Source organism: Melanotaenia boesemani, chromosome 12 (genome assembly GCF_017639745.1).
Source record: "Melanotaenia boesemani isolate fMelBoe1 chromosome 12, fMelBoe1.pri, whole genome shotgun sequence".
NCBI classification, from domain to species: Eukaryota; Metazoa; Chordata; class Actinopteri; order Atheriniformes; family Melanotaeniidae; genus Melanotaenia; species Melanotaenia boesemani.
The window spans coordinates 18,960,944-18,978,235 of record NC_055693.1 but is presented as its reverse complement, the minus strand read 5'-3'; the positions used below and the strand labels follow the sequence as shown (position 1 = coordinate 18,978,235).

At 37.7% G+C, this 17,292-nt stretch overlaps 1 protein-coding gene across 7 annotated transcripts; it reads left to right on the top strand.

Moving 5' to 3' along the window:
- Nucleotides 1–431: 431 nt before the first annotated feature.
- tank (TRAF family member-associated NFKB activator) lies at nt 432–7,921 on the top strand. Of its 7 annotated transcripts, none has more exons than XM_042002712.1 (9): nt 432–648; nt 1,238–1,266; nt 1,612–1,753; nt 1,966–2,074; nt 2,242–2,312; nt 3,030–3,082; nt 3,195–3,313; nt 5,272–5,669; nt 6,256–7,921. In XM_042002712.1, exons 1-9 carry the CDS (start codon nt 643–645, stop codon nt 6,424–6,426), a joined length of 1,098 nt encoding a protein of 365 aa, XP_041858646.1. In that variant the 5' UTR covers nt 432–642; the 3' UTR covers nt 6,427–7,921. The 7 variants fall into 7 exon arrangements, with proteins under 7 accessions (XP_041858646.1, XP_041858649.1, XP_041858650.1 ...); XM_042002713.1 differs by lacking the exon at nt 432–648 and adding an exon at nt 670–736; XM_042002711.1 differs by lacking the exon at nt 432–648 and adding an exon at nt 786–833 and having other exon boundaries at nt 2,245–2,312.
- Nucleotides 7,922–17,292: the final 9,371 nt, after the last annotated feature.

Genomic DNA, 17,292 nt, shown 5'->3' with positions numbered 1-17,292 from the left:
TATCAACAGGAAATTTAATTAATTGCACATTTGATAGTGGGTTTGCATTATATTTCAATCTTATCATGTTTAGGAACTTCATGCACATAAATCTTCCCAAATGAAGTGATATTTAATAGAGTTATTACAATATAGGCTCAGAAGTATTTGCTAACTTATTGCTTACCGGCTTAGCATTCTAGTTTTCTCAAGAGTATTTGCTAAAAAAGAAAAACAAAACATTTTTAGCAACATATGAAAGTTGTGCAAAGTAAAAATGAGCACAGCTTAACTGAAATTAGGGACAGTTTTCAAGCACAGCAGTCGGTTTGCAGACGCGTAGGCTGGAAGAACCCTCAACCAGCTAACCACCCTGCTCTCCTCTGAGCTCGGCGCTGATTGGTCCGGCTGGAGCAAAGGCGGAAGTCTACCGAGCGGGGATTCCCCGAGGGAAGTTCCCAAACTCAACTAGGCTATGTAAAAAAAATAAAAATAATAATATAAAAAAAAAAAAAAAAAGGAGAGAGAGAGAAAGAGAGAGAGAGAGAAAAAAAGAAAAATCATTGCCATATCCTCTCTGCTACTCCGTAACTTTGTATCTGAACAGGCGACAGCGCTCCGGTGGTGTCAAAACAACACATTTGACTTTTAACAGTAACTCGAATGAAGGTAAGAAGACGATTATACTGGCAGCGAGCTAAACGGATCTTTCTCGGTCGCTTTACCGAACACCGGTTGAATGAGCCAGAGCTAGTCAGTAAGTCAGTAACATTTAAAGAATACGGAACTGTGTGAGCTACTTTTTAAAATGACACTTTAAAATGATACGCTGTTGTGTCACAGCAGGTTTCAACGTAAGTGTTAACGTTCATTTCTTCAATTCGTTGTATCGTAACACTCTTGCATAGTGTGTAGGTGCTATCATTGACAGGTACTAACTGTTGCTGTGATATTTACCACGAATAGTGCTCAATAATTTATTGAAAGTTCTTGGTAAGACTGCCACAGCTTTGTTATGCATCCTTTCATTACAATAGTGTTTGCTGCAATAGTTAAGCTGCAGTTATATCTGAATGTTTCACATGCACATAAAAAAATCTATATTAACAGGAGTAGATTAAACAAATGTAAGGACTGTATTGGTGCACTTGTACTATATTATATTCTACATTACCAATTACACACATACAACATGAGTGTCATAAATTATTTGTCATCGCTTTTCAGTAGTTTAGTGTCTCATCATCATTTCTCATAGATCAAGAGCAAGGCCTCAGTGTTAGAAATGTGAGTACAATTTTCTACTTCACAAAACTGAGAATATTAATGATAACCAGTAAATATTAAGAAGATTGCTCAGTCAGGCTTGGCACAGTTTTTGTCATTGCATCCGTTGTTTATTTCATCTTGCCAAACTATTTGGCAGCACTTTAGATATTTACTGCCGTTTTTCTTGTACTTTTAAAGTACACAAAGGCAAGTTAAAATATTAAACAAGGAAAAAAGAAAAGAAAAATTAAAATGGCATTATCTGCATGATTTGAAAGGAGGTTAAAAGAGTGATTGAGATATTTGGTACTGAGAGTGTGCTCAGCAGTAAAATTATAAAATGTTTTATAATTTTACTCATAGGGCTCATGTCTGCTGTGTCAGTGATGATTGTGGAGCACAAGAAATGGAGAGGAACATTGGAGACCAACTCAACAAAGCTTTTGAAGCTTACCGTCAGGTCTCCATCGAGAAGGACAATGCTAAAAAGGAGCTGCAGAAAATGGTACGACACAAGGAAAATTTGTGTATATAATGAGCCAGTCATGGCCAGTGCAATGCAAAACAGTATGCCAGACATGCCTGCTTTACAAGAGAAACTTTAGTAACTTAAAGCTATGTTATGTGTATGTGTGTGTGTGTGTGTGTGGGGGGGGGGGGGGGGGGGGGGTTGGGTTTGCTGGTTCCAGAAAAATAACAGAAACCATCTGTTTACAGACTGAATATTACGAGCGATACACTCAAGAACTTCAAAAGCAGATAAATGACCAGCAACAGTTGATTTCTGAACTTGAAGCTAAGTTGTCATCAACAAGACAGTCTTCAGGTTAGTGAGAAGGGCAACATGATCTCTCTACTGTATCTTAACTTGGTCATTGATTCACCACATTGCATTTTACGCATAGGAATATGCTTTTATTGTCTAATGATTTATAATCCGTTTCATCCCTCGTTATGTAACACTGATAAATTTCTATTTTATGGGATTCTTAGAAGAGATGAAATGTGAGCCTTGCAACCATCTCCTGGAAGGGGGCAGCACTTATAGGAAAACACAATACCCGGTATGTTCACAGTTATATAAACTGTCATAGCTCTATTCATGTTTTCATTAAATTAAGGATGTGGATCCAGTAAAAAAATGTCCTTCCTCTCACTTACATAGAAGCTGATAGTACTTCTGCTTAAAGCTTTTGCTTCTGTTTAAAAGGTTGTTACAGGAGTGCATCATGCCTGTGCCCCTGTGGTAACTGTGAAGGCCAGAGTGCTGTTAGCCCATATGTGATCTCTACACTGAATTTCAAACATTGTCTCTTTGTATACAAGTTTTATTTTATATTTATATATTTACTGTTGGTAGCTTTTCTTCTGTCTAAGCAGCTCTCTGGCTGTTGTTTCTCAGTATTTGGGACCTTGACACTGAGAATAGTTTTAAGATATTCTGCTCTTGCTTGCTTCATTAAATAAACTGACAGGAAAGTTATATCTAACATTTGATCAAACTTCAGCATGTCCTGATAATTTGTTATTGACTGTTTTGATGTGGATTACAGTGCTGCTAAGGGTACACACATGTTGAGTCCACTTTTACATCACCAGATGGTGCTAGAGGATAATATCGCTGGGCATTTCAGCAGCTTCAGCTTTGTGTGTTTTGTTCAACAAACCAGGAAACGTTTTTCACTCGTGATGTATTATTCAAAGTGCACTATTGTCAATAAGCCTGCACATGAATAATTATTGTTAATGATCAAAGCAAATTCAATTTGTCTTTTTTTCAGGAGAATATGGGCACTGTTGCTCCTAATTTCCCTGTCAACAGCAGCGTTGACTAGTATGTGTTTCTCCTTACAAGACTTCTTTTTTTTTTTAATTATGTACAGTGCAGTTCAAGATTTGATGTATTTATACCCTCACATTTATTTCTTTGTTCATTTATTTGTCAGTCAGGACATGCTAGAGGCATTTGAAGCAATTCAAGGCCAATTCAGACAGATCCGGTCTCTAACCAGAAGACAAAAGGATCACCTGAAGAGATTCCATGGAGGACATGACACAACAAATGGTAACGCTGACCTTTGGTTTGCACAGCTGGAACCATCTTTTTAAATTTACCTTCCTGTAACAAAAGGAAAAAGAGCTTATGGGCTTGTAAGCATTTTAGTTTTCTTTATGAGATAGCAACTACTTAAGTAGAACTTGAGGACAAGGCCAGGTTGCCCTTGTAACCACAGCTGACCAGCTCTAAATAAAATGACACGTTTACTAACACCACTGAGAAATGCCTAAGGTTTTATCTACATAGCAGATGAATGATTTTTCATAAAAAGGATGTAGTTTTCATATAATAGTGGTGATGAAAATGTTTCTCTTTTATGTAATGCAAACAAATGTGGCTCATTTAAAAAAAAAATCCCAGAACAGACCTTTATTGTTCTTAATTTCTCCTTTTTTTTTTTAAAAAAAAGGAATTTATATGAATTGTTTTTTTTAACTGTAAACCTTTAACATGGTGCTCGAGGCCTTTAGAGACTGAGATGTGGCTCTTGGATTTTTGCAATGGTCTGAGCTTTAGATCATTGCTGATGTCTTTCCTCCCTGGCATTGTGTTAACACACAATTGAGTGCTCCAGACCAGCAAACTGCCAAAACTCCTGCTTTATGGAGGTGCTCATACCTGCTTATGAATTAATCAAACACATACTTTCTTGTTCATCTGATTTTGTTTTTTAATTGACCTTTAAGACCTGATAAGAACTGGATAAAATTTTCTATTATGTCCTTATATGCAAAACCTTACAGCTAAAAGGTGAACTTACTTTTTCAAATATGTAATTTCTAAATGATCAGACAGTCCATTGAAAAGTTACTGCATTAATAGAAATAGTACTCGAAGATGTGGAAATACTACTATTCTTTATATAATGAATAACGTTTAAAATGGTAATAAAATGAATAAAAAAAAAAGCCTAATCCCAGTAACTGATCTGTAAAAAAAATAAAATAAATGAATGAATAAATAAAACACACACATTCAACAAAAAACATGGTACATATTAAAATGTTTACTAAAAACTCAATAAAGTCAACTTAAACTCAGGGCAAATGGCTGGCCTGTTGAAAATAGTGACCTTGAGAAACATCTCAAATGTACTAGAATAATAATAATAATAAAAAAAAGAATACAAACATTTGGGGGTGTCTAGAGAAATACACATCTACTTGGTCGTTTGGTTGTATTCTGTTGAGTATGAATTAAAAAAGGTGTCTTTGTGAACCTTGTTCTTATGTTTACCTTGTGAATCAAACAGCTTACCTTAAATATGAACCAAAATGTGCAAACTGTGAATGTTTTATTTCCTGTCTATGAGAGGAAAAGGTGTGGAGCAGGTGTCCAGTGAGGAGCACTGCCCAATAGTTATTGCCCCCTTTTCTGATCTGGTTTAATAGAAACAAATCATTTAAGTCAAGATGTTTTATTCCTAACGTAAGACTGATTGCAATTCAATGAGCATCTTTTGAAATTACTGACATGGATTTAGTGTTACATCTTTTCTTTGGGTACATCTTGGTTTTAAGCTACATGACTTAAGGGGAGCTTATGAGGGGAAAGGAGTACGATTTGTTACACAAAGGTGGCAGTCAAAGATGCCAGTGGTGCTAAAAATGAAGAAAAAAGGGCAATTAAGTTTTCACTGTTATTTGTAAGAGAGTTAATGATCAACAAAATCTTGAAAGTGAAAGTTGGAGATTTTACTGAGTGTACTGCTTATGTCACCTCCGTTGAAAGGAATCTTTTGTGTTTTGATTAAAAAAGCAAAACAAAAATAGTCTGGGGGGCGAAAATCATGTGTTACTACATATTGAAAGGTGCCTGTATGTAAATACTTGGAAGTGTTATTCTTTTAATGTGTGTAGCTTTTCAAGTCATACTAGGTGTAAATGTCTTTGAAAAATATATGCTGACTGAGAATGAAGGAACAATAACTTATGAAAATCTCACATTTTGCTGTCACCTGACAGATCAGCGGTTTTCCATGCCCATCCAATGCACAGACCGAAATGCAGAGGCAGAAAGACCCTTTCCCTTACCTTTAAGGCCAGAGGTCGCTATCCCTCACTTGCCTGCACCACTGGCGCCCCGTGGTGCCTGCCAGGAGGAAAGAGACTTGGTAGACTCTCTCACCAAACTCAGTGTCAAGTTTCCACCCCCTGCGGATAGTGAATATGACTTCTTGAACAGTGCTCCAGAGAGAAACACTGGTCTGGCCATGCCTACGAAGCGACCTCCAAATAGTGTCTCTTCCACACTGGCAGAGGAGGAGGCTGTGGAATTGCCCCTGCCTTTTGTCTACCCTACGTCCCCCTCCCACTCAACATCATCTTCACCCTCCCAGGAGAGTGTTCGGGGACCCCAGCAGGTGAGAAACCCAGGACAAGTGTCTGAGAAAAGTTGTAGCAAATTATCAGTTTCTGATTGGTCTTTGCTAATGGAGAGATAAAACAGTGTGAAGTCCAAAATATTCCTTTGCTAAACTACAGACATATTACTGTGTAATATGTACTGATCCCCCCACCCCCCGCTCTTTTTTTTTTTTTTTTTTTTACCAAGCATGGATGCTCTGGTTATATTTGGCAACTTTACTTGAAAGTGTGAGCCAGATGGAAGTTTATTACAGTGTCTGAATCTGATCTGTAGCAAGTTAGATGGTTTAGTGGGATTTTATCGCTGATGTGTGAATTCCAAATAAAGAAAATTGTCAATGATGCGCAGTCAGATTTAAAAGTTGGTCCAGCTCTTCAATGAATTGTTTAACATAGGAATTTCTTTTTTTGTTAGTTTGGATAAACATGTGAATTGCATGATAATTAAAAACTTGAGAATAATCTAGTTGACATAGAACATGTTTTTCTTCTTTAACTTTAAAACCTTGTGATGGAGCATACTTTGACAGATTGTTTAGGGCATAAATAATCCCTTATTCTCTGATGTGCCTCATTCTGCAGCCTATCTGGAACCCTGGGCTGTGTGAGGCTGGAGATGTCGGAACAGAACCGGAGACGCCTCTGAGCAGCAGTCCGGATAAATGTGCTTTCTGCCAGGCTGTGGTTCCTCAGGACCGAATGACCATTCACCTCTATTCACATTTTTCTCTTAAGAATGAAGCTGAAAATTGACATAGACGGGCAAAAGTTTCAGCTGCTTCATATCTTACCATTTTCATGGTCTACTCCTGCCCGCCATGAAGTATAAGCGCTGTACAGGATTTCAAATGACACTGCAATAAGACTTGAATCCATTTATTTAATATAAAAAATGGTACACTCTCTGGCCCGTATTGATTTTTTTAATCTCAGAAATTTTACAATGATCCATGGTATATACAGGCAAATAAACCAGTATTTACTCTTGCAACAATTTTTATCATTTGAATTCTTTTCAGCATGCAGGTGCAAGAATCTGTAATAGGTTGCTTTGCTTGTAAAAGTAGTAAAATATAGATTAAAAAATTTCCTCATCAATGGACATTACCGTAGCGCACAATTCCCGCTCTTTTCATGTTGGCTCAAAAAACAGTTCTAAGTATCAGAAATGGCAGCATGCCATTCAGGGCTGGTGAATTCCTCACCGATCGTCCACAGTAAACCCGTCCACAATCATGCGAGCAGCTGTACTTCATTCAGGGTGCAGAGATATTTCCAACTCTGAAATCAGTTGCAATTTACCATGTGTTCATTGAGGTTGTCTGCTCTAGAACTCATTATTCAGTTTGATGACAGATTGCTTGGCTGTCTGAAAAGGTATGGCTTTGTCATTTGTAATATTTAAATGTGTTTATATAGGCTTGTTTATTTAAATGGCGATATGAACGTGATATAATGATTTTACTCCCGGTATGCTGTTTGAAGTTACAGGAAGTAGGCATCCAGCTTTAAATTACATACTGGATTTTGCTAAAGATTATTGGCAACAATGCAGATTTCTTTAAATATTTAAAAGTCAAAACCATTAAACAGTGCTAGCAATAAATTATATAAAAAAAAACAACATTTTCACTATGTGAATCTGCCTTTGACTAAACCTGATTTGAACTTTTTTTTTTTTTAACCCTTTAATGTTCTGCTCTACTGTAGATCTATATTTCCAGTGACTATAATTCATCAAATTTTTATGGAAATAAACCACCCTGAGCCCTCTCTATCACTTTGAAGTAATTATATGTTATCCCATTACTTTTTAAAGTTTTGATCATCACATTAATCATTATCATTATTATATTATTAACTATGATCTCAACCCTTTGTTAAAAAAAAAAAACACCCACCAATTCTTACTCTTCTTGTCCCAAGGAAATTAAAACAATGTAAGTAAACATTTTTCTGTGGCTTTTTTCTTAATGCAAACATTAAAGGGTTAATAAGGCATAACTAACGTCTGTCGTTATCATTGTTTATTCACACTTTCAGAAAGATTGCAGTGATTTTCACCACTCAGTGTGATGATGTTTGAGGAAACTAGGACGCTATGTGTTGGAACACTTTGTTGTGCATCAAGACCCTTGCTGACCTTCAGTTTTGGGCTGGTAGCACTTGTGCTGGGTAGATGAGCTGGTGTGAAGACTACAAAAAAAAAAAAAAAAAAAAAAAGCATATATATATTTTGTATTCATAAGTACTGAGCATTATAACTCCCATCCTATAATCGAATACCCCCCAAAGACTGATTTATTTGAACCTGAAATGACTTGTTGCCACTGAGCCCTTCCTTGTGTGCTATAAATAGCCCAAAAGGGTGTTAAAATTTGATGTTATAATGCTATATACTGTTCCCAACTAATGAGTCATTAGACTAACATAGAGGAGCACTATTTAAATACCACACATCATCCACTTAACAGAAGAGTGAAAATACTTGCCATTTGGTGTATATACAAAGGTGAATATTACATATTGATGTAATGTAATGTGTCAAACATAATGCATGTTTATTTTGGAGTGACATAAACCACATCATTTTACATTTTGCATCGTACCATGAACACTGGTGGGGAGAATTTATTCAGAATTTTTTGGCAAATACATATCCCTAATGATCCTGTCTGCTTAATCTGTGAACAGTCGAACATTGTGCAGCCTGCATGCTTTTCTCTCTGGGATCATGAACAGCTGTTTGCTCATAATTATGTTGTCATTCGTTGTTATTTGGAAGAGGAAACCCGTACTGACAGCTAGATTTTTTTTTTTTTTTTTTTTTTTTTTTTTTGTCTGTGTGTATTTTCTTACACTACATTCATTCACTCCTGTATACAAAAATGTGAACTGTAACTGCACTTGGGTGTTATTGTCATAATTCTTAGTAGAATTTAAGATCTGCCCACTTCCTTGGGACAGCTATCAAAGGACTGGTAGATTTGAAATATCTTTAAGAGCTATATAAAAAAAAAATAAATAAAAGGGGACCAAAAAAAAAAGGTATGGATTGAGATGGAGAAGTAGCAGGCTGATTACAAGGTGTCAAAATTGCCAGGAGCAAGAAGGTGAAAGCAATCAGGGGTGAGAAGAGAGCAGCATTCGTGAGGGGCAACTAATTATCCATCTCATTTGTGGAGGGAAGCATTCGAGGCAGCTCTAGCCTACTGAATGGTGACAGATTGGTGCGGAGGAGAGGGGAGGTGTTAGAACAATGGAGCCCAGCTCACCATCATTACTGCATGCTAATCAGCAGCGCTTCTGCACCACCAGTCGGTGTTGCAGAGTTCGGGGAGACAGTTAAGTCACCGGCTTCAGGGGACTTTAGCCATTTCCAAGTAGAAAGGAAAGGGAGGAAACTGACTTGCAGTATCACTATTGGCACTCTATCATTGCTTATTTGAACTTGTAGGTAATCTCTTACAGACTGTGTTCTGCAGCCAATGACATCAGCTGTTACTTATAAAAGTACTAAATGCCGATAGTTTTAAAGTGCGCTTGAAGAAATAAGAGGTTACTAAAATTGTTGTGCATAATAAAATTACAACTTTTTCTAACAAATAAATAAATGTTTTATAAGTCTTAAGATTTAACAGTGTAAAGAGTTGTTCCTAAATGTTTACTCAAGGTTAAATACATTTTTAAAATGGGCCTGCAACTGCATATTAAACTGTTATCTACGTAATCTTATCACATTTTAAAAAGTATATCTAGATATTATATTGCTTCATATTTTTTTTAATAGCTTCAACATTAAAATTGCATTCAGTCATGCTATATCATTAATTTGCTATACATACAATGAAGCTGCAACTTGCTTTGGGGTTAATACATAATATCTAAAGCCTTTCTGTTTTTGACCTGGGATATTTAACATCTGCAATAATATTTTTTATTTAAATGTTTCATGTCATATAAATGTGAAACTTAAAATCTCATTTAAACTCAACAGAAGGGAAAAAACAAAAAGGAAAAAAAGAGTAGAAATCAGAATACAGAATTGACTGTTACCAAATAACTTGTGCCTAAGCACAAGTAGTCTCCCACTGGTAACTTCCTGCTACAGCTTTTTAGATGTTTTCTTACACAATTATCTAAATAAGTCCAACCATATGCAACTAACTAGAAATGCAGATTTTTTTCACTACTGTAGAACCTAAAATCTCTTATTAATACATGTGGGACTTTACTTGACTCTAAAGTTAGTCCAAATGATGCATTTTCACTGTAATCTTCAGTCATTTTTGTTAACTGTGGTGCTAAATGATTTCCTTCTATTTTTCTGTTTTTGGGGGGGCATATGTGACGGCCACCACTCTGCCTCTAATTTTTGTTACAGCCATTGAGCCGGGCTATAACAAATATAATCCAATAGATTCGCAATATTATGCTTTCCTTCTGACAGCCCATTTGTGCATATTTTGTTTTTGACATTAAATGATATCAACTTATTAGTACTTTCAATATATTTAAACAACAAAATAATATAAAAAATCTCTCAGCCCTATAAAACAAACATACCTTTTTGTCAGCCAGTAATTGGATTATAATTGCAGCAGATAATAGACAGAGGCCCCATTCCACTGCATCATTATTTTCAACAATTAGTTTTAAAAAAATGTTTAACAAACATTTATTAGACTGGGCCATCACCAAGAAGACATGACACAATCTGAGAAAGAGAGAGAGAAAGAGAGAGAGAGAGAGAGAGAGAGAGACTGTTATAGGGTTTACTCAAACTGAAACAAAACATAGAGCTAGCAAGTGGATGAAGGTCATATGGCTAGAATGCCCTCCCCACATCAATGTCATTTAGACAATTAACAACTCAGGAGAGAAGCATATTCAGCTGTCTGTGCACTGGTCACCATTGGCATAAGTGAATGCCAACTCTTGTGGTGTTGGGAGCCCAGAGTATCACCTCACAGTTGTCTTGCCATGCGTTGGGCTCCTTGTGCTCTCTGTGCAGGAGTGGCGTATATCTGACTTTGTGTTCTATTAAATGTGTTGAAGCCGTCGCTGCCTGTGTAAAGTCTCAAAACGGCCCCCTCGCCATTGTGTTTGTTTCAGTGCTGGTCTGAGAGCCCTGATTTTTGGAGCGGAGATTTGGCAGTCACAGCAAGTGATGACAGAGGCAGTGGTGAGATCGCACCCAGAACCCCAAAGGAGGCTCACATTTCAGGCGGATGAGAGGTCCATTCAATCCACAAAAGCACTGATCAGGGTGGTTTGATGATGCTATTGTTCTAAAAATCACAATATGTTCAACTTCTCTGATTATCTTTCTTTGGGAACATAAAAATGTTGGAAATTTGTGAACTTCTGAACATTTTGAGGACATTTGGCTCCCGAGTGGTTGTAACTGAAAGTCCAGCTTTAAGATGCCATTCTCTTCTTATTCTCTTTTCAGTGTTAGATCAGTGTAAGTTGTTTTTCTTTTTGACACATGGGGGTGGGATTGAGCATGGAGATGTTTGTGGAATTGCAACTTGCAATTCAAGGGTTAAGGCAGCATGAAAGAATCCATTCTCGATTTAATGACCTAGCCTTGCTGGGCGAGGACGACAGGGAACATGCTCTTGACTTGTACTGAATTTGCCAATTAACACCTCCAGTAACAAGCTGCCTCTGAACATCACCAGTGTGGAGAGAGGAGGAGCAACTCCCATGCTTTGTTTTTCAGCCTCTGATCCTGTAATGATGGGGTCTGTGATTTCTTCATATACAGAAAATTATTGTGCTTTATACACATTTTCATGGAGTGACTTTCTTATGCATCACATAGAGATAAAACCTTAGCTCAGGAGCTGTGTAGCTACTAACAATCAAACTGGCAATGAAGTTGGAAACATTTTATTTTTCTGCATGCTGCTTGAGTCTTCAAGTAGTTATTGAGCATTCTATTTTTTGCACACAGCCATATGGCCCTGTGCAGCTTCAATTAGACACATGGCTGGTATCTAAGATACACCGTGCTTGATTAGCTTTGTCCTTTCTTATTGTTGCACATGAAAATACAAGACAACAGCTCTGTCCTCAAAGATTTATCAGGAAAAGAATTTTCCCTTTGAATGAGGTCCCCATTCTAGCCACCCCTCTGGTTTCACACATGCTTATCAGACTCCCAAACAACACCTAGCACAGGTGTGAATATCAAAATCCCCAGTGAAAATCACAGTGGGTACTCTCATGTTGTCTTTGGAGTCCTCTTACATGCAGCAGTGGCTTTGCATTGGGGCCAAGACGCTACCGGCTAACAGCTACTGCAGAAACACCTCTGGCTAAGTGTAAGGTGGACCTCCTTACACCAAATGCTCTTAATGACTGGAAAAAAAAAAAAACACCACTCACATCTAATTGAAAAAGGAGCCTAAGTGTACAGTAGCTGGTTATTGCCCGGTAAAATCACACCATAACATAGAAGCTTCACGATTCATTAGCAGGTAGTTTCACAATATACAATAATTGAAAAATGGCTGCATAATTGATAGCAGTTCTCACTGTAGGGAAAGTGCACCGATCCATCTAATGATAGTAATAATGTGTAGTGGTTTGAAGATGACACTACTTGAGGTGTGAGCTGTGTACATTTGTGACGACAAAGGCCTTGTCCTCACACTTTGTCAAACATAACAGATACAAACACTGTGAAGATGTTAGTCATATTCATGTCAGCAGAACTGAGGAGATATACAAAGTACATTATGGAGGTTAGCAGATCGTGGCACATTTTCTCATGCTGACCACCCCTGTAAACTGTGTTGAAAATTATGAACCTTATTAAGGATGCTACATACAAATGAATTCATTTATTCAGTGTTAAGAAACCATCTGGCTTCAACCGAGCTGAAAGTCATCCTGGCAGGCCAGTTTCCTGACTGACACCTCATAGAATCAGTGGGAGGATGGCTTAATTTGTTGTCTTTGCTCAGCTCAGACCACATAGTTTATCATCTTGCTGCACTCTAAGATCAAACATGAACTGAATAGTCTTCCACAACCTCCAGTTACCTCAACTCTTTGTTGCACACATTCAGCATAGCTGGTTGTTATTAGTCCTAGGTAGTGAGATATAACACTTTTTGTGTTCTCTTTGTGGAAGCTGTGAAAATGGCACGCCATATGTAATACACTTGCTTGCTGTTGGTCTTGCCAATTCCCCCAAGATTGGTAATTCCTGTGCCAATGCTCACACTCTCTCTTTGTCCTTGTGATTTGATTGAGCTTGTTGGATTGGTTTCTTTTTGATGCTGTGTCTTGTGTTTAGTTGCTGATTTGATGGCACTCGCAGTCCAGTTAAAATAACCTTTCTGAACCAGAGCATACGTATTTAGTTGTACCTCAGCGCTATCGATAAAACGTAAATTCAGAAAAATAAAATACCCAAATGCATCAAAGAGGCATCCAAAGCACATCGGAGGCAGATATATTTAACCAAAGATGACTCTTGTAATGTTTTTCCTCTATTCTAATTCTGCACAAAACAAATTGGCTGCATATTTTGTTCACACCTTGTTCAACTTGGGGATAGCGAGCACAATTCTCCCTTGTCATACCTGTGACAGCAACCTGCAAAGTGCTCCCAGTGCCCTAATCTGCAAGGCAGAGACCTGCTGCTGCAGCATGTAGATGTTGTTTGCTTTTTCTGTAGATGCTTTTCCCTGTGGTTTTTACATTAGCACACCCACCCGAATCACACAAGGTAAAAGAGAATATGTGAGAGTCTCACAAGCTACCAAATTTTTTTCCCTCCAAAACATGTTTGCATCCAGTAGAAAGCAATAAAGGCAAACTGATGGTGTTTGATTAAGAAATGGCAGTCAGACAGTGATTTTACCATCAACAGATGGCCAGTAGATTGGTTTAAATGAGTAACACCACTGCCTACTTTAAGAGTTGGCTCAAGTAGTAGGGTAGTGTACTACTGTCATATCATATATCCTTGTGTGAATGATGATGTCACCATGATAGATGCTACTCAAGTGGGATCAGACCTACTCAGTGATGCCTGTAGAGACCTGCTCTGGGAGATCCCTGTCTGGCTGCATTATTCAACAATACTCCTTACCTCTTCCAGGGGAAAAGGGACTCCTGAATATTTGAAAGATAGATTTGATTTTTTATTTACGTGTATAGATGTAGATGGGAGAAGGGGGAAAAAATAGAAATAGTGCCAGTCAGTGCAGCCTGGATGGTCACCAAGGCAACTTGCCGAGTTTCGCTAACTGATCGACTGTACGGGACTTCTTGGCTGTATCACTGGGGGACGGTTTGGAAAAGTGTGCTACATCGAGCGCCTTTTGACTGTGGCTACGTGTTGACAGATCATTGATCATTTTAGTTTCACAAGTATGTGTAGCAGTTGGACTGTCATTTAGATTTATATGTTTTGTGACTGTATGAAATCCTACTATTTCCATCCTGTGTCAAGTATTCCTTGTGCTCACACTATAGCTCAAATGATCAAATCTCAACCCCCTTGAGCCCCAGGCTGATTTTACAAACTTCCACCAGAACACCTGCACATTCAGTCAACAACATCTTGAAAAGGCCAAACTCAATATTGGGCTCAATGGGGATGAGACACTTGAGAAAATTGGGAAATAAGTGAAAAGCCAAGGTAAAGTTTGAAAAACTATCAAAATTGTCATTTTCTCTTTTGCCAAAACAAAACAATACTCAGACTCAATACATAGGGTTGGAAGAGGAAGCAGCTGAAGGTCTAAATATGTCATATTATTATGGGTATCCCCTGGAATTCTGGGCTGTTTTTGTTAAATTAAATGAGTCAATGTTTTCTGTTGCAACATAAGAAAGGAAATCTGCTTATTGATAACACAGCTGACACTGTGGCAGACAATGATAGCCTATCATCAAATCAGCAACATTAAAAAAAAAAGGTAAACAAAAACCCACGGCTGGAGAACCCTAGCTCAAATCCTGACGAGCCAAGCTGAGTATTGATCCATCTGGCTCTGAAGACACTGTCATGTCACCTTTGCATTTAAGTGTTATCGTGTCAGCTTGAAATGATCTAGCTGTCAGATCTGGAAAGAACCGGTCTGTGTGATGTTGCTTTGTCTCTAATGTCTAGCCTTTTATACAGCAGTGTATGCCAGAAGGGTACTAGAATCTAGTGTTTACTGTGTTCCAAGGATTTGTCAGATCTGCTGTTAATTGATGATTCATGTTATGTATAGCTTTATGATTTGAAACTTCTCAACAATAGTTTACGATTTTAGATTTTTTTAGTTTAATTTGATTAATTTCTAACTCTTTCCTGGTGCCACTCATTCTCTCAGATAATTAAATAGATAACTTACAGCAGAGCTCGGTAGCAGCACAAACTAAGTGCAAATTGCCACAAATTTGATTCTTTTTTCTCCCCCAGCAGATTTACCTCATAGCTAAAGAGTGACAATCCAGTCTTGTGGGTATAGGGCTCTCAACCAAGGTGTAGTAACAACCACATTTCTACTTCAAAGACGCTGGATCCCCACTGTCCTTCTAGTTTTTAATAATGTGTTGGACAGTTCTTAACCCAATTTTAGTGGTTTCTGCATCTTCTTAGATACTTTCTCTGCTTGATGCTAATGATTTGATCCTTACTAAACCCTTCCATAGGATGTGTCTTTCCACATGGTTGTTTAAGAAAATGAGAAGCTACTTATTGCATCAGTTTGGGTTAAATAAGTTGTTACCAGCTGAAAGATAATCACCTATGCAGTAATTATTCAATAAGAGGCTCCGACCTATTTGATTAGTTAAATCCAGGTGGCGACTTTTTTTTTTGTCCAGGCAGTGTAATATACATGTTATAACAATCAAAGCATTCAGTTACATTTTTCATTTATATTAGCTGCAAAGATATGAACCTAAATGCTCTGTGAGACACTACAGGTTGGTGAGCTCTTTAAGCTGCTATAGATACAAAAGATTGTCTGTGAATTGTCTTTACATGTTGGAGTGCTCTGGTGAGGAGGAAATCTTTATACATTTTTTGCCTCTGTTAATAGTTATATATCTTTATTTCAGTGGTTTGCAACATTCTGTAAAGCTTATGGATGATTTATATAAAAAGAAACATCAAAGTATCAGTACATTTCTTGCTATTTATTGCTGTATGATCCTTCTCTTTGGGAAAGTTTGTTAAACCGGACTCCACATGTTTGTTTGCTGCAGCCTGGATGTGAGCGGTGGAGACATGAATCATGACACATTTATTTTTCATCTCAACTTGGAACATAGTTCTCTTCCCTGTAGAATTCAGGACTGATCATTAACCTTTCCTTTAGTTCCTTCCCTTGCCTGGTCACATTTCCTCTCTATTTGGTTCCTGGCCCCATATGCCACTTTCCTATTTCCTGCCTGCAGACAGCAGGGAGTAGCTCTATTATCACCTTCGTAGAGCTGTCTTTGAATGTGAGAGGCAATTCCATTTCACTCAGCCATGGGGAGGAGGAGGAGGATGAGAAACAGGAGGAGGAGGAGAAAAGAAAGCACACTGTAGAGCACATGAAATTGGTTTAGGTTTGCTTCTTATGGCTGAATGTAAGACTATTTTCTTTTTAGCTTTTATTTCAGAGATTAGGGGATCATACAATGCAGAGTCTTTTGCCAATGTGAAGGTTTTTGTGGTATGGTTTTAAATCAGAGCAAAGGTTAAGTGCTGCATATCATGTCAGGTTGTTGTGTGAACACTTTATTGTAAACCACATTTAGAAGTCATCCTTTGAAATATTAACAGTCTAAAAGCAGCTATATTACACTGCTGTGAAGCTGTGCTAAACATATCAACGATGCCTCTAATGCTTTCACTCTCAACTGTGCTCGCTGCATTTTGCGAGATTTTACTTGTGTTATTTTTGGGCTTCTCTCGGTCTTATTCCAGCTTTTATCAGCATTCTAGTTCTTTGGAATGGAAGGGCTCTTGACAATATTGCTCCTGGATAAATTAAACATGAGTTACACAGAGTGATAATCTGTGGGCCTCTCTTTTCACACTGCATTCCCAATGAGTTGCGTGTTGGCCTGGTGTTGTTGCCTGTGATTTTAATGAAGATTATTCTTGTAACACGACTGTCGCCTGTTTGCTCCTATATTCTCCCCCAAATATTTTCTCTTCAAACTGAGAATTTTGTTTTCTGTTGGGCGAGCTGTGCAACATTACTAGTTTATTTTAAGATTATTTCCATTGCAGATCAATCACTGAGTGGTTGCACATTTGTAATTAAGAGACCAAATCAGATAACGGATTTTTTTGACCTGCTATTTTTGTACTAAACATTTATTATCTTGTCTGCCTATCGATTAAAGGATGAAATGTCAGACAATTAGTACTTGTCTTCTACTTGTCCAAGCAATGTACTGCAGGTTTGAGTCACAAAAGGCAAAGCTTAAGACATTGTTTTCTATTGTTCGGATTTGAGTGGATGATGCTCAGAAAACCTTAGAGAATCCTCAAAGGAGTAAGTGCACACTTCTTGGAATGGCTACTCTTAAAATGGAACTGATGTTTAATAAATAATTTCAAAGTCACAAACATCGGCCTCACAATCACAGTGACTCAATGAT